The following is a 24,819-nucleotide window of genomic DNA, read 5'->3' as shown; positions in this document are numbered from 1 at the left end:
AATGTCCCAAACCAGCAATGATCAGTGTTGGTAAAACAAGAGTAACATAAGTTAATAATATTTCTCCTAAGTTATAAATTAGTTGTCAGTTAAAAACTAAGTTATTTTTATAATTAAATAAGTTATCAATTAAATCAAAAATTTTAAATAATGTTTTCAGAGTGATATCTCGCTGATTGAGATTTATGTAAAGTGTAAGAACTAAGCCTAACCTTGGGATGAGTTGGCAAATTCGCTTGTCTCCACTTCAAACCGTTTAAGGTTGGTCCAGATGAGTGATGATCAGTGCTGGTAGAGCAAGAGCAACATAAACTAATAATATTAGTCATTAGTTCGGTATTTTATTGCAGGAACTGGCTCTTCTGATCTGAATGCGAATATTCCATGGATCGAAAGTAAACTTTTAAAATAACGTTAGTATCTTATTTAAAACCAAAGTATCCATGAAAGAAAATATTTGCAACGAAGGAAATTTTTAGAATGAAAATACGTTAGAGAATCGTTTTTAAAGAAAATGAGAATGCTGAGTAGAGTTCAGTGGCTCTGGATGGAAAAGTGGTTAAACTTATTCAAATTCAATAATTAAATAATAACTAAAAGACGCAACAGTTTGAAACAAATGATTCGTCTTTGCGCAATCTATTAATGACTATTTTAAATTAAATTTATTTAATAAAAAATTCAGTGCAGAAAAAATGCATTTTGCTACGACTAGAAAATACTATCTGCCTAAGTTAGAAAAGTTGGCAGCTACGGGAAAGATACTACAGTAGTGATTTGATCTTTCATCAATTGTTACGTAGGTAGATTGAAGTAGCTCCATTGGGATTGTTTTGTGTGTGTGTTTGTTTTGAGCACTGTAAGTCCCTTTCTTGGAAATACTTACAGATAAAAGACATCAAAGATTTTTTATCAGCTACATCCTTAAAGAAGCTGTTTTCTTAAATCACAATCAAAGTCTTTTCCAAGATGCGCGTTTTTACTTTTTTACTGATTTCTGTTGCTTATGTTGCAGATATATATTCATTCAGTATTGATTCTAAATTAAATGCAGGTAATTAAGTTTTAATTTTATTACTTAATTATATATATTTAATTTTAAAATTTTTAATTTTACAAAGTTCATAATTGATATTCGTCAATATATATTTACTCCAACATTTTATTGATATATATATTTACTCTGCACACTGATGTAAATATTTTTTCATAAAAATAGATTAAATTCATTTGGAAATCATGTATCGGGAGTTTCATGTAAAATTATGGGGATCTATAAAACGGAAAGTTTCTATAAAAATATAGAAAACCCTTTATTTACTAAGTTATCTAAGTAACTAAGTAAGTTCATTTACTAAGTAATTTTGCATTAAGGGTGATTAAACTCTGTTAATTACTTTTTCTCTCTTAAGCATTAAGCCTATTCTGCTAATGGAACTTCCAGGTATAATACATTAGAATGGGATATAAACCACTGAAATACTATTGGAGAAAAAATAAGACGATCAGAAAGTACGAAGAACTAAAGTTTCAATCCATCAAACCGATATTTTGGCTATTTGTTTATAAAATTATTCGTATTATTGAAGTCAGTATAAAGACTCAGGGAAAAACAGTTATTTTCCTTACTTCTTTGAATTCGTCTGTAATTTAACATATATTCCTGTTTTTCTTTTATCCCTTTTTTTCTTACAGAAACTTTTTACAACGTTTTGAAAATTTTTACAATATTTCTTTGCAAGGTTTTTAAAAACTTTGTACAAAAAGAAAGTTGCTTGTTTTTTGCTCTTGGTGGCTTTTTTTCTTTTTTCTTTTAAAGTGCTTCTTTGATAAGATGTACTAATCTAAAGATGAACTTATGACGAACTATTTTACTAACTTTTTAAAATAGAGTTTAAGTGGAGTTTTTAATGGAGTTTTGGTTAATTTTGCCAAATTGGAACAAGGGATATTTCTACATGAATTTTTGAAATATTTACATGTAATGGTGAAGAAATTACTTTAAATCCAATTTACCAAACAAATAATTATACATCAAAACAAAAATTTTCAACCATTTGAGTCAATTTTTGCACAAAACCTAAAAAAGTTGGCAGACCTGGGCATAACGGACATTTATGGATATCGTACCTCTATAATAAAATAATTCCTAGTATTATGTAAATTGTTGTTTAAAAGTAAATCTAACAAAGAGAATTTTCTCAACTTTTAAATTTTTATCAACTTCTTTATTCATAAAAGCATCCTTCATTGGTTTTTACTTTTAATTTTCAGTGTGTGACTGTGGAGATGGAAAATGTGAATTGGATGCAACTGATTCACCAAAGCCCTGTCTTTGTAATGCCAAAACGAAGGCATATAATAGTAAATGTCGAAGTAAGTTCAAAGTGATTTATATAAAAGTAACACTTCGGTAGGGAACAGTTTTCCACCTTGGACAAATAGTAATAATTCAAATAACTTAGAAAATTTGCAAAAAATGCATTATAATTTGGTCAACCATTATACTTTATTTTGCAGAAGAATACTTTAATCCACTTTTAAGAAAGAATTTGAAAGAAAAAAAACATTGCCCGAAATACATCGAAGAAAACAAAATATCACCCTGTTAATAATTTAATTTTTATTGTAATAGTAAAGATATAACCTAGCTTATAGTAAATAAATATGATGTTTAAAGAATTCAGATTTTGAAAGACTTGTAGACTTGAAGAACCATTTAGATTCGCACTTAGATCATGAAAATCCAATTATTAGAACAAAAGTTATTAAGGGTGATTTTTTTACTCAATTTAAAACATAGCGACTAAAAGAACCATTTAGAATCGCGTTTAGATCGTGAAAATCCAAATATTAGAATAAAAGTCAGTAAGGGTGAATTTTTTACACTCACGTAAAACATAATTTGAGAGACAGAAACTGTTACTACAGGTTTCAACTACACATACCGAATGCAGAATTTCCCCTCAAGGGGACGCAAATGTTTACACTGGTCTGAAACCCATGCGGTTCAAAATACAACACTCTACCCTAAATATCTCTCATCAGGATTTAACGATTTTAACAAAATTATATTTAGATTGATTAGTATTTTGTGAAACGCTTAAAGCTTTCATCGGTATTTAATTTTCTTTGGTACATAATAACATTTGATGTTTTATGTATAATATCATTTTTTGTACATTAATAAAACTTGAAAGCGTAATTTCATTCTTGATAAAAATTATAAACTACTCAGTTGAACTTATACAGCAGTAATTTATTCCAAAAAGATAATCGTATGCTTTTGCAAGCATGGGAAGAAGTGTTCGAGCAATATTCATGATGAGAAAAATTCATCCGAATTTCCAGTTTCATAGCATTTTCGAGGGTACGAAATTTTGCCACTTTACTTGATTTTAAAATATATATGAAATTTAAAAATATTCTTATCTTTTAAAAATTGAAGTTCTTGTGAAATTTTTCTTTCCAGTAATAGTGAACTGAAAAGGTAATTTTTTAAAAAAATTTAAATTTTCAATATCTGGTATTTAAACTAAAGATCATAAACATTCGTCTAAATCAGCTGTACACTTTTTCTTTCGTTTGTGGTACCCTAAAAGATCGATCTTCTTTTGATGAAACACCAAAGTTTATTGAATAGATTTCATTAGCAAATATGAACACATTAATTAACGAAAGACCATTAATTATTTTTAAAATTTTTAATGATTAAATTTCTATTAATTATTTTAAAAATATTTAGTCAAAGAAATTTTTGTCATCATATTGTTTTTTCAATTTTAGTCTTAAAATTGGTTCTTATGTGGAACAAATTGTATTCCACAAGTCTGTAGGTGCGCAGATGGCTTAGTTCGTAATTTGAATTTAGTGCATGCATAAACTGAAAAAAAAATGAATGAACTAAAATATGGTTTTTATTTAAATAAAAACGAAAAAAGAAGAAAATAAACGGTGAGAATGTTTTCAGAGAAACATTTTTCTTAATTGTTGAATTTGGTTGTTTTTATTCGAATCGAAATACTGATTTGATTTTTCACAAATGCACATATTCTTTTCATAATTTATTAACTATTAAAAAAGAACGTTCTTTTAAAATTTATCTTTCACAAGCATTGTAATTTCAAAAAAAATAATGGAAATATTAAAAACGTAATGGATTATTAATTGGCTATAAATTTAAATACAGGCATCGAAAATCATAACTTGACTCTCGGAATCCATGTGACCAATGCGCTGAACCCTAAAACTCTGCGGAATTCTCATTAGATACTTCTCATAAAAAGGAATTTTTTTTTATATATTTGTTTTCATTTATTATATGTAGTGGTGGTCAAAATTCGTTCGAATTTATGTAATAATAGCGCAATTGTTATTTCGTGGTTCTCAGGGAATAGACGTTGGTTATAGAATTACTATTTTTTAATTAATTATGATTTTCCCTTCATTCAAACGCGAAACAACTAAGTGTAGAATGTGCATAGGATCTAGCAACCTTACGCACTGTTCTAAATAAAGATATGTTTGGACTTCTTAGTATTGAATTAAACGTTATTTAAAAACGTATATGAAGGCAAGGGTAAAATTTTTCTACAGATTCCTTTTACATGTTTTTTTAAAAAATTATTTTAATATTTAGGGTGTGACTGTGGCGATGGTCCATGTGAACTGGATGAATATGGTTACTCGAAACCTTGTATTTGTGAAGGAAAATTGAAGAAACTTCCCTGCGGAAAATGTAGACGTATGTAAAAATAGATTTATAAAATACATTAAAAACAGTTTTCATTTAAGACTATCATCTACACAAATGAAGCAGAATGATAGTGTGCATGTTTGTTTACGTGTGTTGTTCTAAAAAAAAAGTTGAAAAAAATTAACAACTTAATAACTTTTAATCTGAAAATGGGATTTTTATTGATAGGACATAAAAGTAATGGCTCTAGAAACTAACCTTAAACATGTTAAATAACATAGAATTCATACTCACAATATTTTAAGTTACTGAATCTTACACATAAAGGCAAATAGCAGGCTTTTGGATAAACATAATGCTTGGTAATGGGCCCTTTCTTTCTAGTAAAGTTAAATTAAAGTATTTTTGGAATCGAAATTGTTTTAAGAACAGTAATTGATATAAAAAAAACTAATTTAGTTTATAAAAAAAGCCATTTTCTTGGTGGTAAATATATTTAACATGACCTATTAAGAACTTACTGATTTTTTATTTTTCTTTATTTACAAAATAAATTCCTTAAATGCTTCAAACTTCAAAAGGAATTATGTATTTTATAACTTTTATACGTTTTTTAAAAGTGACAAATGGTTACCAATTTTATTCAAACTCACTTCAAGAAAGCTGAAGTTATTGAAAGAAGGAAACCTAAATTAAAAGTGGTAAAACGTGGTGGTAAGTATACTTACCACGGCCTTCAAAAGGGTTAAACACTATCAATATAAAGATACATAGTGTTTAAATGTATTTTGATTCCATCCTCTCTCAGCTAACATTCAAAAACATGGTAGCCCAAAGTTACAACGTACTATCGATGGTGCTTGAGAAATAGATGTTTTATATTGGAAGTTGCCTCAACTTATCGGAAATGTTTTCTAGATGAATCGTAAATTAAGTATAAATATTGTTTTGAACATTTAAGAAATATTTTTTATTATTCACTAAAATTAAAAAATTCTCATCTTTGATAAACAAAAATGCATTTTAAAATTTATTAAATTGCAGTTCAATTTTAATCTCTTGTTATAAAATTTTACTTGATAACTATTGGCTGCAATAAATTTAAAAAAAGAGAGTATGTAGAATGGTATAGATAAAATACATAAAACTATAAAAAATAATAAATAAATAACGAAAATCGTTTTTGGCATGGTACTATCTTTGGATTTACGAATTTAATAATTGTGTGCTAAAGTTTTGTAATTCACTTAAAAAGTTCTCGATAGATGGCGAAATAAGCAAAAAGTAAAATTAGCATTAAGGGCTCCAAACTTTCGACCGCTTTCCTGACCAAGCAATTTTGGCTATATTTCCTTGATTGCGGCTACTGCCTATATTTTGAGAGTTTGAAATCCTACTACGTCAATAAAAGGTATGCCTGTTCAGATAAAGTAATGTCTGATTTCGTTACTTAAAATATCGTCGGCTTTGATTAATTAGCATATTTTAAGTCACCACTTCGATTCGTTAAGATTGAGTGAAGGTTCCATTATTAGATCAAAAGTTATTCATGGTTTTTCAATTTTTATTTTGTGCACTGTACATCTAGAGTAACTCGTGCTGTTTGAAATATGTTCTTAAAAGAGAAATTTCTTCATCGTTTCCTTAGATTTCACAAATACAATTTCAGATATAACATTTTAGTTTAAACTATTTCCTGACAATACTTAAAAGTTTTTGAGACATAAAATAGTTATTTTTAAATAGTCTTTCTGTACATCACCTTTTAATTTTGAATGTTCATATTAAGATAACACATTACTAAAATTAAGAAGAAAGAAAACGTGCACTCGTAAAAAGACAAAAGAAAAAAAAGGATTCCTAGGAATTGTACAGATGAATTCCTTGGGATGAACTCGCTACTACTGTATATCTCAATGAAAATACGATATACTTTATGAAAGGTTGGCGCTTTTTACAAAATATTTTATGGAACGGCAAGCAATTAAAAACTAAACCTTTCAGAATTTTTGCTAATTTTGTAAACATTTTATAAATGTCACCACGTGACAGTTGGTACTAAGTGGCGCTTCATATGACCCTCTGAAACATTTACGTGTAGTTGAGAGTAAAATAACTTTACATCAAATTTAAAAAAAGAAAAAATCATACATTAAAACATAAACGTGACTACCACTAGAAGAAATGCTATCCAAAATTGTACAAATTTGGTTGCTCCATGCTACGTATGAATAAAACGAATAAACGTGATTAAGCATAAATAACATGCGCAAAGGGAAACATACCATAGTTTTGGCTTTAGAAACAAGAATCCTCTTCAGAATCTGAGCACATGTTTCGTGCAGTGACGGAAAATCAGTCTCATTTGAAGAAATTTGTTTAACCAAGTACAAGATTCATAAACTGATTCATAAACATAAATTTAGTTCTGGAATTAATGTTTACTTGATTCTGAAACTAATTTTTATGGGAAATGTCATTTTAAATTTCAGTTTTAAGCAGTAAATAAAAATTATTTGGTTTCCTAATTGCTACTTTAAAATTAGCATAAAAATTTACTTTATTTAGTGTGTGACTGTGGTGATGGGAATTGTGAATTGGATGCAGATGGTTATCCAAAGCCTTGTGTTTGTGATGGAAAGTTGATGGAATATAATGGAAAATGTAAAGGTATGTGCAATGCTCTTCAGTTAGAAGTAACACTTCAAATTACTTTATATGCTATTAAATAGCATTTTAAACAAAACCATGTTACTTTTAACGATTTGTGAAATGTGTTTCAAAAGTGTATCAAACTTAAAAAAATTCAGTTTTCTTTTTTAAGTAAAAAACAATTTTTAAAACTTTAAATACTTAGTGTGTGACTGTGGAGATGGACAATGTGAATTGGATGAAAATGGTTCACCAAAACCTTGTGTTTGTGATGGCAAGTTGAAGGAATATGATGGAAAATGTAAAGGTATGTATAAAGTTTTTCAAGATAGTTTTAACCTTCCCCCACGTTTTAAAAAAGTTTTACTTTTCACTTTAGATAATACTATGATTAGGCTTTTATATTATCTGTATATTAGGCTTTTATATTATCTATTTGAAATGGCATCTAATTTAGAAAAACACGTCGACTTTACGAAACAGAAAAACGATTTTCATAACTTTTAATACCAGCGTTAGACTGTGAAGATTGATAATGTGAATTGGATGTAAATGGTTCCCCAAAACCTTGTGTTTGTGATGACAAGTTGAAGGAATATATTGAAAAATGCAAAATTATGTGTAAAGTACTTCAGATAATTACTACATTTTACTACACTTTAAAAATGCTTACTTAACGCTTCTAATAAATCTATGTTTACACTTTTATTTAATTTATGAAACATCATTTGAAATTTTATATAATTCAAAAAATATATAATTTAAAAAATATAGCATTTGAATTTAATTTATTAAATAGAAATTATTTTTTCATTACTTTTAATATTTAGGGTGTGACTGTGGAGATGGACAATGTGAATTGGATGAAAATGGTTTCCCTAAACCTTGTGTTTGTGATGGCAATTTGAAGGAATATAATGGAAAATGTAAAGGTATGTGTTAAGTACTCCAGCTTTACTTCTCTTTAAAAATGTTTACTTAACGCTTGGAATAAATCAATGTTTATAATTTTATTTAATTTATGAAATATCATATGAAAGTTTATATAATTTAGAAAATATAGCATTTGAATTTAATTTATTAAATGGAATTTTTTTTTATTACTTTCAATATCTAGTGTGTGACTGTGGAGATGGACAATGTGAATTGGATGAAAATGGTTTCCCTAAACCTTGTGTTTGTGATGGCAATTTGAAGGAATATAATGGAAAATGTAAAGGTATGTGTTAAGTACTCCAGCTTTACTTCTCTTTAAAAATGCTTACTTAACGCTTGGAATAAATCAATGTTTATAATTTTATTTAATTTATGAAATATCATATGAAAGTTTATATAATTTAGAAAATATAGCATTTGAATTTAATTTATTAAATGGAATTTTTTTTTATTACTTTCAATATCTAGTGTGTGACTGTGGAGATGGACAATGTGAATTGGATGAAAATGGTTTCCCTAAACCTTGTGTTTGTGAAGGCAATTTGAAGGAATATAATGGAAAATGTAAAGGTATGTGTTAAGTACTCCAGCTTTACTTCTCTTTAAAAATGTTTACTTAACGCTTGGAATAAATCAATGTTTATACTTGTATTTAATTTATTAAATATCATTTGAAAGTTTATTTAATTTAGAAAATTTGGCATTTGAATTTAATTTATTAAACCGAAAAACAATTTGTATTACTTTCAATATCTAGTGTGTGACTGTGGAGATGGACAATGTGAATTCGATGGATATGGTTTCCCTAGACCTTGTGTTTGTGATGGCAAGTTGAAGGAATATAATGGAAAATGTAAAGGTATGTATAAAGCTCTTCAGTTCAGATAGCTTTAATACGTCACCATACTTTACTTAACGATTTGAACAACACATGTTAACATTTCTTAGCGATTTGAGAAATGTTATTTTAAAGTGTATCTAATTTTGAAAATGCTAAATGTATATATTAACATTCTTTAGTATTTTTAATAATTAGAATATGATTATGAAAATAGTTCTCTGAAAACCTGAAGTATGTATTAATTTAAGCGTTATTTGAAGGAAAATATGATGTGTAATAAAATACAAAGGCCATGCATTAAATTCAAACACTTTCGTAAACAGATATTTGATTACATTTATGAGTGCGTACTTGGATTTTGAACGTTTGTGCAAAAAATTGCTTTAAGGAACAGCTTAAAAGCTATTTAATAGAATTCTTTAATTGAATTTTGTTACATAATTACGAATACTTTAAGCAAAAGTATAGCATGTTTATATAGTTAATGATGTTTATCCAGGCTTTTTCTCAAAGGGAAATTAAAAATCTACAGCTTAAATGCCTTACATTTGATGCAAAGCTATAATATCTAACTATGTAGTAGTAAAGATTTATCTTAGTTTTGGAACTGGGCAAATATCTTAAATATTTAAAAGTTATTTAACTTTTTTTAATAATCGTCTACTTGGCTAGATATGTCCATATGAATGAGAATTATCAAAATCAATGAATAATGATTCTTCATTTTTAAAGCCCATATAATGCAGAGTTAGAATCAGCGTTTTAATAATAAAGATTATTTCAGAAATGCTTTTCGTTTACTAAAATATTCCTTTTATTTCTCTTTTTTTCGTTTTCAAAATTTTTTTCAGAATTAACAATGCTAAAGATAGGCTTAACTTGTCCTAACAGTCATGAATAAATCTTGCAAATTCTCACCAGTCATTAAAATAGAATGTTATTTGTGTGTTAGTGCTGTTTTTTAGTGTTTTTAGTGTTGTTGTTTAGTGCTGTGTTTGTGCCTTCAAAAATTAAAATTAGTGTTGCTGTTTTAAAAAAACTTTCTAAAAAAGCTATTAAGAAGGAAATTGATGTCAGGAGATTGATATGATATTTAATCAGATTGGCATGATCATCTATCAGATTGATACGATATTTGATCAGAATGATATGATCATTTATCAGATTGATATGATATTTGATCAGATTGACATGATCATCAATTAGATTGATATATTTGATCAGATTTATATGATCATTTATCAGATTAATATGATATTTAATATTAGCACGTATGAAACGATTGGGATTAAATTTGCGATGGAAAAAATATAATTCTAATTTCGATCGAGACTTTTTTTAATGATAAATCAATACTGATAGATTGATCATACTTTATTGAGACCAAAGGCAATCATTGGATTACAACAGCTTTTCAAACCAACATTTGAAGTAAGGCAAATAAATGAATACATTTTTAGACGCAGAATAACAGATTCGGCATGCTCCCTCATCCATATCCATTGTTTTTTTTAATTTTTTTAATCAAATTTTAAAGGAGTTTGTCTGTTTTTTTTTGGATAAATAAACATAGCTATATATTATTTTGATTCTATTCATTTGATTAAAAATGGTATTTTAACAAATGTTATTACAAACATTAGAATTTCAAGTAATTAGTTTACTTATATTAAAAGTAAAATATTTTCTTTTAGCTTATAAATCAACAAAGCAGATATTTTCTTCTTTTTTAATACTCACACCAAAAATTAAAATTAATACTATCGTCTTGATTACGAAGCAAGTTTAATTTCTCGAGATGAATATTTTTTAACAAAATCTTGAAAATTAACGATAATTAAATCATCAATAAATATAAAAACAAATTGCCTTTAAATTTGTAGTTATCAAATGTATTATTATTAAAATTGTGTAGGTAAATATCCACCTTAATAATTTTTTTATTTTTATTTTATAACCCAATTTTTTATTTTATAACCCAATTTTTTGGATTTACTACTACTAATGTTCAACTTCGTAGCCTTGTAATTTTGAACCTAATCCAGAAGACAAGTGAACTCCTGAACTAAGTATCAGGAGAAATTTACCATCGTGGAGGACTTTTTGATGGAACTAACCCGCATTTCCGTTTCATGGAAAGGAAATCCACGAAAACCATCCACGGTTAGCCTGATGCCAAGGGGACTCTAACTTATGATCCGTCTACCACTTAGAATATTTTGCATCAGTACGGTAGTCGGTGCAAGCCGGATACAAATTCTTATCGGCCAGCCATCTCTGTGATTCGAACCCAGTTCACATCATTAGAAGGTGAAAACTCTATCACCTGAGCCATCATGGCTCTAACCTTATTAATTATAAACCTTAAACTATCCATTATAATTTTATTGCCTGACGCACATCCAATTTCGGTCCAATCCAAAATAACTAGTAAATCAAATGCTCTTCAGTACTGCAGTAAGAGCGCGTCGTAAAGGAATCGTCTGTTTACGCTTCTAACTCTATTTACGCTTCTAACTCAATTTACGCTTCTAACTCAATTTACGCTTCTAACTTTATTTGCACTTTTGTTTTCATATTTTGTAATCTGGCAATCTTCTTACGAAATCATTCTTGAAAGATTCCGGTACGTGTTAAGTTCATTTGAATTAGCTATTCGCGTTATAAATTTCATTTTGCGTTTTGTTCTGTATTTTCTTCATATTTTAGTTTCTGTTTTTTTCTTAATATGTTTTATTACGTACATCTTGTTTACTTAATGTGTTATATTTTCGCTTCAATTTTTTAGGCCTCCTCACACTATTGTATTGATATATTTTGCTTCGGCTATATTGATATAATATTAGAAAGCACTTCTTTTTGCGGATATGATCGTGTGAGCTGATGAAGAGATTATATCTCTTCATTATTTTGTTTTCCGGCTTTTAATTATAAATTTATTTTTCTAAATAAATTTTTTTTAAATATTTTTCTCAAAATATTTTATTTAAATTTTTTTCCTTCTTTTTTCATTAATCTTTATTATTTTCCGTGTTTCTTCCGTATTTTTAAACTTATTTTATGAATTTTATATATTTGTAATATATATATATATATATATATATATATATGAATATCCTGTATTTCTGTTAGAGTGTTTCTGTGGCAATGGAAGTCGTTATTGCAGTTTCCGAGAGGATGGAAAAAAACAATGTTCCTGTAAATCAGACTACTCTCTAATAAATGGTACCTGCAAAGGTATGTAAAATTTATTAAATGAAGTCTCTTTGCTTATACTTTATCCTTTGTTCGCTTAATTTAATGATTTATTAATGGATTTACTATTTTTTTTGCCTTTTCTACGCAATATGTAGTATGAATGTCCACGCATTAATATCTTTCAATAGTACGTTTTTAGATATTCACTTCTGCGTGTATGAGTCAATCATCTCGAATACGTGTATGAGTCAATTTCAAATTTCTACTGGAATTCTGTGCATAGTAATTGAATTCTGTTTCTAATTTTTTAACAAACTATATCAAAAACAAGTAAACAGAATTAAAACTAAGAAAAAGGGAAGTAATGAAATATTTTAAAAACTTCAAAACTGCATTTTACAGTAGTTTAAAAATGGGAAAATGCTTTATTTTGAATTTCGCAATACAATTCTATTGGGAACAAAAATTCCCTCTATGCCTTTCGACAGATTTGTATCCTAAGAGGACTGACAAGAATTAAAATATTTTCTTCTTTTCACACTAGAGTAGTTATTTTAAATTATTTTTGCTGTAGTATCCTCAAATGATCGAGTCTATTTTGGGAAAACTTTGACTTCATAAACGAAATCCATTAGCAATTGAAAATATACGAACCAAAAAAAGAAAAATAATTATTTTGAAAATATTTGAAGAAAAAAAAAACCTTCCGCCAATATTGGTAATAAAATTAACGATAGTATTAATGTTCACGAGAAATATTAAGGAAAGTTTTATTTTTATTATTTATGCAATATATGGTTATTGAAATTTTTTGTAAGTTTCATATTTCTTTTCCACTGGGCTTTTACTAAAATAATTTAATATGAGCCACCATAATATTAAAAAAAATTATGGATTATTTATTGTATATAAATTTAATTGCAGGCATGAATTATTTAATAAATTATGTTAAAATAATAGTTCAAAAAAATCTTAACTCTCAGAAGCTCAGTGATTTTTCCCCAGAACCGTATGGCTCCGCAGAATGCATTTAAAAAGCCGTTTCTCTATAGCAGCCATACAGAGATGCCCACTTGCTCCGGACAGCAGATATTTATTTTAAAGTGGTAGTTTATCAATTGTGACTCTTGGTTTAATAAATTCAATTTAGTAGATTTTTATCCACCCCTATTTCTAGATAATTCGTAGGCTTATATAATTCACCACTTTATAGTACTTATGTCATGCTATATCTTTTAAAAAGCAAGCAAAAATAGTCAAATAATTTCAAAACTTACTTTATAGTTATTTACCGTTTTTTAAAAATTATTTTGGCCTGTCCGGAGCAGTTGGCATCTCTGCCATTAGAATAAATTGGGTTAACAACTTCTGTTTTCATTACCTTTTGTATTATCAACTCATTAATAACATCGTTCAGTTCATAAAACACACTATTTTATTCATTTATCTATTTATTTATTTTTTTGCTTTATAAAATGTATTGATTCATTTTCAAATATATTCAACATAACAATAATATTAACCAGTTAACTAGCAATATTAGATTGTAATTTATTATTAGAAACAGGTATAGTAAGATGCTGATCACACTGATGAAAAACATTTAGATTGCTTATCTTTCAGATGGAACCTTCTATTCGTATCACTTTGTTTACCTTGTTGTTTAGAATAATAAGTTAAATTTGTATTATATTGTTATTTTTCATTTGTAAATTTTTTTGCTTTATAATCTTTATAATTGCTTAATAATCATCCCTCAATTAAAATTCATCACTTTTAATCCAAGAATTACTATTATGCAACATGCTTCTTATCACGAAATTAAGCACTAAAAATGGGTTCAAAATTTTTGTGGATTTTCTGCGTTTTGGGTTACCATGGGCACAGGGAAGTGATTATTCACCTAAATATCCACAAATTTCAGCTCCTGAATTTTTCCTGCACTTTGATACAATTGAAATCAAAGTTTTGCATGCTCTTATTAGCAATATTACTCGAAATGTGAGGTTAATCTCGTAGCAAACTGGATGATAGTTTTTTCTTTTAAGTTGCGCGGAATTAATTAAATATTTTTGTAGGAGTTTGGTGAAAGTTGCACAATATAAAAACTTTTTAAGTCAGTATTCACTAATGTGTAAAAAGATACCATTTTTACTTTTTTTTAAACTTAAATTAAGGTTTTGTTTTTTAATTTCTCCTCAATGCTTTTTGTAACGAAGGCCCGTGTCAACAAGACCCAAGTATTACTTTTTACTACATAAAATTTGAAGAAACATGCCCATTGATTATAAATGTTTGAAAAATACTTTTTTTTGCCTTAAACATTTACATCTATTATCTCATTATTTTGATTGCAAGACTCCTAAACATTTATTTATACATAGTTTGGTTTTCAGGTTTAATTTATTTTCATAATTTCGTTTCTGTTAAATTATCCAAGCAACTAAAGATTATACAATAAAGTGTTTTAAATTTGTTTTAAGTTTTTATTCAGAAGAGATGCATATCTTAGTATTGGATTAACATTAATTTATTTCTTTAGCATGTTATTGTGGCAAACAAAGTTACCGGTGTACTTACAATGATAATGGACAAAAATATTGTAAATGTTACGAAGGATACATTCAGAGGAATGGTATCTGTGAAGGTAATTAAAAATTTTAATTTCCTAAATAAGCTTCGTTTATCCTTATTGACACTTTGTATCTAGTAAATATTTAAATAAGTGAGGCAACGTTTTTTTCTGTATTTTTTACGCTGAAATAAATAGGACTGCATACCTGCCAACTTTTATGCCTTTGGCTTAAAATTTTATTTCTATCTTTAACCCCTTAATGATCGGTTAATTTTCAAGAAAACGGTAATAAAAGTGCCTATTTTTTTGGCTTTTGTATTTGTATTATGTATTTAATTAGTGTTGACATCTTGTTTAAAATAAACTAACTATCTACAATTACCTTAAAAATATCCTGGTACTGCCATCTGGTGTGTAAAATGAGGAATAAAATGTTTTCCTGGCAAAAGAAATGAATTAGTTTTATTCTTATTGTCGCGTTAATACTGACACTCCAGCCCGTCAATATCACGGGAGCGAGAAATAGAGGCGAAACCTCACCCCGTCATTTTCACGGGAGCGAGAAGGAAAGGGTTAAAGTGGTAATAAAATGTATGCTTTCTTTATATTACTTGCATTTATAAACTTAATATATAATCTTTTTAACCACCACTATTTTTGAAAAAATTAAGCATATATATACATATGCAATACTGTCGTGGTAGTCCGCATAAGCTTTTTCAAAATGCAGCGTACGTTTCTGCCTAAAATTGTAATTTAAATTCCATTTTACTACCACTGGAGAAAATCATCCTTGAAAGGATTAAAAGTTGGCAGGTATGGATATTGTTGAATGGTTTGAAAAAAAAGTAAACTCCCCCGTAAACTAGCTATGACTGAAATGGTTTTACTACCAGCATTTCCTCTTTTCCGTTTAGCTTTCACCCCTGCCCCAAGCGGAGAAAGTTGGGGGACTAAAAGAGTTGGGGCTTCTGGGAATAAAGGACAAGTTAAAAATTTCAGACATAAAGCCCTTGCAACTACAGATCTACTAGTCCTATTGACGCGTATTGGGTCTCATTCAAATAGGCGTGGAAAATGAATTGAAAACAGTACTGTGATAATAGCAGTATGATGAATAACTATCATTATACTGCTAATAATGATAGTGATAAGCAGTATAATGAAAAACTATCATTAATTTTCCAGTAGACAAGTCAACATGTTTCGGTCACTTGAAAAATAGTAAATTCTTTATGAAGAATTAAGTTTCAAGTCATAGAAAATCCCCTTTTATATTCTCTAGGGCATTTCCATGCGTTATATCGGAGAAAGCGCTTTAAAGTGTTCAAATTTTCATGGTGGAACCGATATGTTGATTATACATTTGTTTTAATAAACAGTGATACTAATCTATGAGGGATCCAAGTTCACTATTTTTCTCGATTGTGAATTCGGTTAATCTCAACTTTCAATTAATTTTAAATGCAGATGTTAATTTTATCGTGCATTTTAAATTAGATAATCCTGATGGTTTTGATCTTTCCGCCTATCGTAAATATTTCTCGGCTTTTTCTTCCCTTCCGTCATTTTTAATTATTCTAACTGACAGAGAAAAAAACAAAAAATTTTTTTTCATACTTTTGCTTTCCATGATCTCGACCTCTTCTATGATTTTTCCACTTCAAATTCCGAATTAGCGTCCTCTAATAACTTGCTGTTAACAGTAGATTTAACCTTTCTACACTTGATTCAGTTTTTTCAAAACTTTCTAGACCGAAACCTCTTAACTCTTCTAGTCGTCATTGCAGATTTGCTACAATACCTTTTTACCCCTCCGTTTACTATAAATTTGACATCTTGTCTCGTTTGGATTTTAAGGCCATCTCTAGGTCTGTTAACACAACTAAATTTAAGTCCCTCATAGATCCCGTATTGATAATTGCTGAGGCATTCACCACTTAATAATGCAATCTTGGCTACATTAAGCAAGTCAGACACGTTTGAAAATTTAGACTAAAGGAACTCGCTAGATTTTTCCATTATGCAGAATTTAATAAATAGTATATTACAGTACATTGTTGGAACCTTACGCATAATTTAAATTCGATAAACCAAAATTCTTTTCTTCCTAATCATATTAGGTCATCTTGATGCTCTGGAATATAGTTTGCTTCATATGAATTCCGATTCCATAGTTAACGATATGTTTTTACCAAAAACCCTCACTATTGCATGGAAATACATCCTATACCGATACGTATATTTCGGCATCATTTCGCACTGCTATAGCGCTTTTTTTTTTTTGGTTTTTCGCTTTTCACCTTTATTTTATTTTTCTTTATCTCGATGGTCGTTAATCATTTTTTTAAAATCCGTTTTGTGTTCGTATTTTTCATTGATCTTGGTTGCTGTGTTTCGTACTCAATAATTTTTGAAGCTAATATAATTTCCCCCCTTCATCAGTTTCTTGGCATTATTCATTTCAACTACACTGGAGGACAAAATTAAGAGATGGAAGACATTTTCCCAAATATCTAAAAACATACTGAATATAAATAAATGATATTTGGTATGGATATAGCTTATTCCATGATAATAAAGTATGCAAAACAAAAATGAAAGTGCCATTCACTGGCAAGACCTATTGCCAATAAATCCAATGTAGTCTGAACTTAAGGATAAAATATGACAATAAAAGTGAGGCTTGTGCAGTGTGTGTTGCCTCTAGTATGGTGTATTTTCACCCCTGACAGATAGCATGTTGTTGTTGTTGTTGTTGTTCATTTACGTCGCACTAGAGCTGCACAATGGGCTATTGGCGACGGTCTGGGAAACACCCCTGAGGATGATCCGAAGACATGCCATCACAATTTTGATCCTCTGCAGAGGGGATGGCACCCCCGCTTCGGTAGCCCGACGACCACAGATAGCATGTATACAACGAGTATGCATGCTGTTAATAAGGGAGTTGAGGAGCACTTGTGGAAGACCCTCCCATTCTTCCACCAGAGCAATTTTTAACTCCAGAATGGTACTGGGGGGAGGTTGGCGCATAGCAATAGCTCTCTCAATAGCATCCTAAGCATGTTTAATAGGATTCAGGTCAGGGGATTTGGCTGGCCAATCCATTCGTTGAATATCCTCGCTTTCCAGATTCTCATCAACCATGAGAGCCCTATGTAGTCGCGCATTGTCGTCCATAAAAATGAACCCAGGGGCAACAGCGCCCCTGAAAAGACGCACATAGGGCTCTAGGATCACCTGCCTGTACCTCTGGGCATTCACGGAACCATTGTCAAACACATGGAGCGGTGTGCGGGTATCTTGCATGTGCGAATGAATGTGCGAAAATGCTTTCCATCTCCTAGTTTCGTCCACCAGTGTATTTCACTTGTTCAATATGGCATTGTCAGGTATATAAATGGGTACAAGTCAAACATTATATTTCTCAACTATTCTTTGTCTATCGTCTAGAATTCGGTTTCATTCGATTCAGTGTAAACTAGGCTTCATTTGTATTTATATCAATATTTAAGTTTTTATCCCTCCTCCTTCAAATGACATCTGAGATCATTCGCCTTTTTACCTCTTACTAAAATGAGGTTATTTATTAGCATGCAACTAGGTATAATCAATTTCGCAAATTTTTGTACAATTTTAAATCTTTGTTTTTTTTATAGAAAATATGCAAATCCGATTATTAAATTCATTTGAATTATTTCCTTTAGAGTGTTTCTGTGGCAACGGAAGTAAATTATGTTTTTTCCATGAGCATGGACAAAAACACTGTGTTTGTGAAGAAGGATACTCTCAAAGAAATGGGACCTGTAGAGGTAATTGATAATTAATTTAGATCCTTGCTATATTTTATTTAAGGTTTATTTTATTTATCTAATATTTAATTTTACATTATTTCAATAGCCACATGTGAGTGGAGTGGAGACTGTTTGAACGATGGAATCTGTGTTTTTGAAGAAGGCAGTTATTTTTGTAAGTGTCATGAATATTTCAAAGGTGATAAGTGTGAAATAAACGAGGCCTGTAAGCCAATTGAAATTTCCTGTGAAGCCATGAAGGCAAAGTGTAAATATGTGGCATGGCTAAGAAAAGCTTTCTGTGAATGTCCACCTTCTACTCAATACGACTGGAATTTGAACTACTGCGTTGGTATGTATACATTTACAAAATGTTTGCAACTTTTAAATTGCACATTTTGGCCACGTCTAGATTTCTTCCCTGGCAGCACTTCATGTTCCTGCGACATAGGCCCTGGGTTCCAACTTCGGACAGAACAAGGTTGGCACAGCTTTTCTTTCCTTCAATGAGTTAATAATATGAGTTCCAAGCGTGCCCAGGGACTAAACAGTAGAGGTTCCGCGTTCGGCTGAGCACCCAATTTAGAACATGTGCTCCAGCTCCCAGAGCCCAAGGTCGAGAAAACTGGGCTTGGCACAGAAGGCCTCAGATCTCCGTGGGCTGTTGCGCCACTGAGCTTAGTTTAAATATTTAACATTTATTTCCTAAAATGTTTCCATGTTTTTATTTTTATTTTCCATGTTTTAGATTGCTTTGAAGGGGATATATGAAATTGATTTTGGAGAATATGAAATCGTGAGTTAAAAGAACTTAAATTTTACGTCATTACATTCAGTATAAATCTTCTCAGGCTTCCATGTGCTTCACTTGACCCTTCAGAAAGACTGAATGCTTGTGCGGTGTATTTTATGGTGCATTTTGTACGTTATAGGCGTTAGTATGTAAAAAAAAAATATTTATTTGTAGCACAAAGATGACTCATGATACCTTTAACTTATTTATAAATTTTTTATTGATATTTTTTTTCATATAATCTTCTTTTTTATATCTTCCAACACGGTTTTGGATTTCAATGCTTAATTTGAGACCAATTTTTATCTTTTTATCACTGTAAACCTCTAAATATTATTTTACCCTCTATGCGTTCGTAAAAAAAGAATAAAAACGTCAACGGGAAACTGAGAATGAGCAACTAGTTATCCTTTCTTTTGATGACGCTTTTAAAATTATATTATCCCGAGTTTATTGACAAAAAACTTAAATATTTTCCGTGATTTCGTTCTAAATTGAAACAAATACCGGTTTTAAAGCGTATTTCTGCGTCTCACCTAGTGAAACAAGTGGGCTCGTTGCATATCAGAACCTGTTGAATTATTTTCTTGGCATCGAATAACAAAAGTTGAGACAAATATTTACATAGGAGACGAAACAGTTAAAAGGTTTCCCCTTGCACGTGTTGTGCAATTACGTTGGAGCATGGTCTGTCTAAAAACTGTTGTTATAAAAAGTTCCTCTCTAAGCTCTGTAGTTTGACTTATGTATTAAGATCTGTGTAGTGATAAAATGGGAAAAATTTATTAACCAATAAAGTGTCTTTATTTAGTAAAAAGTGGTGCACACACACAGACACACACACACACACACACACACACACACACACACACACACACACACACACACACACACACACACACACACACACACACACACACACACACACACACACACACACACACACACACACACACACACACACACACACACACACACACACACACACACACACACACACACACACACACACACACACACACACACACACACACACACACACACACACATATATATATATATATATATATATATATATATATATATATATATATAACAAAATAAATAAATAAAAAAAACACGAAGAAAATTAAGAAAAACAATAAGTATCATTTATTGCGCATAAGCTGCAAGTATACAGAACTCATTAGATAGGTTCAAAATGAAGATAAAAGAAAGGAAAATTACAGACATATGAAGAAAAAAAAAGGGGGGGGGGAAGAAAAAAAGCAATAAAAAGAAAAACAGGGGGGAAAAAAAGATAATATTTTTTTAAAAAATCCGGAAGATAAAAGATATAATCTTTTTATCAGCCCACACGATTATATCTGCAGAAAAGAGTGCTTTCTGATATTTCTGACAGGGCTGATGAAAAGATTATATCTTTTATTTTCCGGATTTTTAAAAAATTTTTTATCCTTTTTTTCCCTCCCAGTTTCTTTTTATTGTTTTTTTCTCCCCCCCTTTTTTTTTCTTCATATGTCTGTAATTTTCCTTTGTTTTATCTTCATTTTGAACCTATATATATATATATATATATTCGTATCAGGAAAGAATAAAACATGTTTTATTCGATGAATATTAAAAATACTTGTTTCGAAAACGAAGTTTTGTACAGTTACATTTCAACTTTAAAATTGGTTAAATATAGTGATTAGAATGGAAACTTAGTGGTTGTATTTTATTCACTGTGTAATAAAATGGAAACACCATGTGAAATGGCGCGGCATAACTTTTTTGAGATTCTGGAATGCAAAGTAATTATTAAAATTTGAATTCGACGAAAGATTTTTAGCTAAGAAATGTAAATTTACATTATAACGGTTAAGAAGCTAAAAAATGGAGTGATGAGGTTTCAAGGAAATAAGGTAATGGGGAGGTTGAACTTAGACTAGGAATATTTTTGACAGAGATGAAGCTAAAACTTTATTAAAATGAATTAACTATGCCATTATTACTATTGTTATTTTAATATTAACTCCATATGTAATTTATTTGAAGAAGTATTATGCAATTAAATACGCAACTTATTTTATTTTAAAACAGGTGACAATTTAGTAAGTTATAAGTAAAGCAATATTTCAACACTGCTTCGCCAAGTATTTAATGAGAATGGCCAGAGTTTCGTTTGAAATGATTTTATTTCAATTCATAAACTAAATTAAGAATAATTTGTATTAAAAAAATGTTAATTTTCCTACGTGAGCTACTACTTTTTATTTTCATTTTTCATTTAGAATTTTTATTATTGATATACTCAATTATGTCAAAAGTGCTATTTTAAATAATATGTATACGATAAGAACAAAACTCATAAAAATTTTATTTATATTTTACAGAAAAACCAAGTTCATTGTATTTCATACTATTATGCATAGCATCAGGCTTTCTCCTTATATCCACATTATCTTTAATCATTGTTTACAGAAAGTAAGTTAACTGTAGGTTTGTGACATATTTCTAATCCTATACGTTATATTCTTTACAGAGCACGTTAATAGATCTTATGATAATGATAATATAAAATTGAACTGTAAAATCGAAGAAATATAGGTAAGAAAAAGTCAATCGGAGACCTTATAATTAATTTGTGAAGCTGGGTCTATTTTCGTAACGTGTCTAATCATGCACATTTTATCGTTTCAACAGGAATGAACAATTGACTGGATCGCGATCAGTTTAGCAAATCAGAAAATGGATTTATTCCGACAGTTTCATAGATCAGATATACTCATTATTACACAAAAAACCTAGGTTAAATTTAAAAAAAATTAACAAATCATGCAATACACAAATTTTTGAACCTTGGTAGCCCAAGAGATAGTGCGTTTGTCTCCCAATGAGGTGAATCAGATTCAAATCCTAGCGTTGGCTAGTTGAAATAAGTACTGATCCCTGCTGGCTCAGTGTTAGACGAATCATAGTTTAAAATCTTCTTGCCAAGGGGCTAACCATGAGAAGTTTTCGTACTTTTTCTCTCCATGTAACAAAAATGTGGTTTAGTTTCCACAAAGGCAAGCTTGTCCCAATAATTGATTCGGTAGTATTCATAGTTGTAAACTCAGAATTGGGTCGGCTGTTTAATTTCGGCTATATAAAAAGCCACATAATGTTTTAAAAAAGGCTCCTATTTACTGAAATTAGAGTTATCAAATAGGAGATATTTGAGTTCACATATCCCTTGTTTCAAAATGTATCTTTAGAATCTTTAATAAAAACGAAAACAGAAAAAATACTCATTAATTCATAATAAAGTTAAGAAAAAACAAAAACGCTATCCAAATCAAATTACAGTAGAAAAACTAGGATGTATTTAGCATCAAAACAGTTTTTATTAGAGGTTGAAACTTGATGATGCCTTTAATGTTTGTCCTCCAACCCCTCTCTGTTTTCTGCTCCAATCGAGTGAAAAAATAAAATTAAAAAAGTTTGTATTTTTCATGTTTTAGGGCAAAATTTTATTAATTTTCAAGTAACATTCTGAAATGTTAACAACAAACCTGTAATTTGTATTGAAATTAATAAATTTCTATTACGAATTATGAATCTCAAAATGTTTTGAAATTCATTACGATTTATATATTTCTTCCATAATTAAATGTCATTAAAGTTTTTATCACAAAGATTTCAGAGATTTACTTATTTATTATTAAATTGAGAGATTTCATTATTTATAACTTGGTTGAGCAAGGTATAAGTATTGATTTTGTTGCGTTAATCACCAATAGCAAAGAATATGTTCGTTTCTATATTTTCCTTCACTAATTACGGATAAATATGCTTCTACTAATTAAAAACAACGTATTGAGACACTCCCAATAACGAATTGAATTTTTTTTTGACCGTATTACAAGCTATTCCGACACGTATGTTATAATGTATTTAAAGAAATTGAAAATGTGATCGTTATTGCTTTTTTAACCAATAAGTGATTTTTACAGGTTTCGAAGCAAAATCAGCAATAAATAAAAGAAAGAAGACTACATTTGTTAACATTTTAATGTGTGTTATGTTGAATAGAATAAATTTTAAGTTAAAAAATTAATGGCCTTTTATTTCAGATTTATTTTGAGCATATATTTTTACACCACATCATAAAATAAACAAATCAGTGTAATTTAAAACAAGAAACGTGTTAATAAGCCGAACATGAGAATTTTCGACGTAAACTTTTATTATGATCTTTTAATCCTACCTCAAGAAATAATTGAAAGGGTTTTAATACAATTGTACTACGTATAAATATACGCAGGATATTCAAGCATTCGACTGGCAGAGTCAGAGGGATTATAAAAGACACCAAGAAAGGGATAACTTACACTAGTACATGACATTGCCGTACATTATACCAGTACTAGAATTGTACACTTATACTAGTACACGAACGTGAAAAGGGTGATGAAAATCGGGAAAAACGTGTGCAAACTCTGAATCTAGAGGAGACGTAAGAACAACAGAGTTCTTTTTTCCTTCTCTGAATTGCTGAGAACTGCGTCGGCAATATTATGCAATGTTAATGGCCCTTTTTTTTCAATAAATAAGAAAATGTTTATTTCGAATCTTTAATAGAAGTTCCGAAATATCAAGCTATTGAATAGCCTATAAACATTATACAGTAACCATTTATCGGTTTCTCAAAACAGAAATTTCGGAAAGTTGTAAGGATACGGAAGATACGGTTCAACGTCGGTCTCTTTATTGGATGACGATTGCTCTATCCTATTAACCTCACTGCTCAGGTAGACCATAGTTGATGCAATTAAATGACTTGGAAAGAGATCTACCAATACTGCTGACAAAATAAAAATTAATTAATAAATAAATGAAAATAAAAAATAAATATATAAATAAAAAAGTAAACTGCAGAATGTTTTCAGATGGAAGACTTGCCTGAGAAAAACTTTTTGAGAAGGTTGGGTTCAATACATGATGTCGAGCTAAGGAGAAAGAATAAATAAAGACATGGATTTCAGATCCGCTTAATGAAATATTGATAAAAAAAAGACAGATCTTTGTTTTGGTAAATCGAAATTTTGTACCTAAGAAAACATATTTTAGGTAGTTATATAAAATATCTTATCCGTTAGCTACATTAACTTTTAAAAATGCACTTCAGCTAGACTGAAAAAAAGTAATTATGATTCTAGAATTAAATGAAATTTTCATTTAAAATATAATGCATATTTATTTCTTCATAATAAACATATATGAGCTAATGTGAAAAAAGAATTTTTTGTTAATTTTCGTGTGGGTATAATGAAGTTACAAAAAATGAAAAAAAAAATGCTATTT

General features: G+C 29.3%; 1 protein-coding gene across 7 annotated transcripts; it reads left to right on the top strand.

Moving 5' to 3' along the window:
• The first annotated feature begins 865 nt into the window (after positions 1–865).
• LOC107444587 (uncharacterized) lies at positions 866–23,572 on the top strand. Of its 7 annotated transcripts, XM_087163890.1 has the most exons (15): positions 869–1,054; positions 2,275–2,376; positions 4,640–4,744; positions 7,265–7,366; positions 7,554–7,655; positions 8,179–8,280; positions 8,466–8,567; positions 8,753–8,854; positions 9,042–9,143; positions 12,258–12,362; positions 14,866–14,970; positions 18,609–18,713; positions 18,802–19,047; positions 21,867–21,957; positions 23,469–23,572. In XM_087163890.1, the coding sequence occupies exons 1-15, from the start codon at positions 970–972 to the stop codon at positions 23,494–23,496; spliced, it is 1,584 nt and encodes a 527-aa protein (XP_087020016.1). In that variant the 5' UTR covers positions 869–969; the 3' UTR covers positions 23,497–23,572. The 7 variants fall into 7 exon arrangements, with proteins under 7 accessions (XP_087020020.1, XP_087020022.1, XP_087020021.1 ...); XM_087163893.1 differs by lacking the exon at positions 4,640–4,744 and having other exon boundaries at positions 867–1,054; XM_087163892.1 differs by lacking the exon at positions 7,554–7,655 and having other exon boundaries at positions 867–1,054.
• The last annotated feature ends 1,247 nt before the right edge of the window (positions 23,573–24,819 follow it).

The sequence above is a fragment of the Parasteatoda tepidariorum genome, chromosome 5 (genome assembly GCF_982258835.1).
Source record: "Parasteatoda tepidariorum strain Cologne lab strain chromosome 5, Ptep-v5.0, whole genome shotgun sequence".
NCBI lineage: Eukaryota > Metazoa > Arthropoda > Arachnida > Araneae > Theridiidae > Parasteatoda > Parasteatoda tepidariorum.
This window is presented reverse-complemented; position numbering and strand designations above follow the sequence as displayed.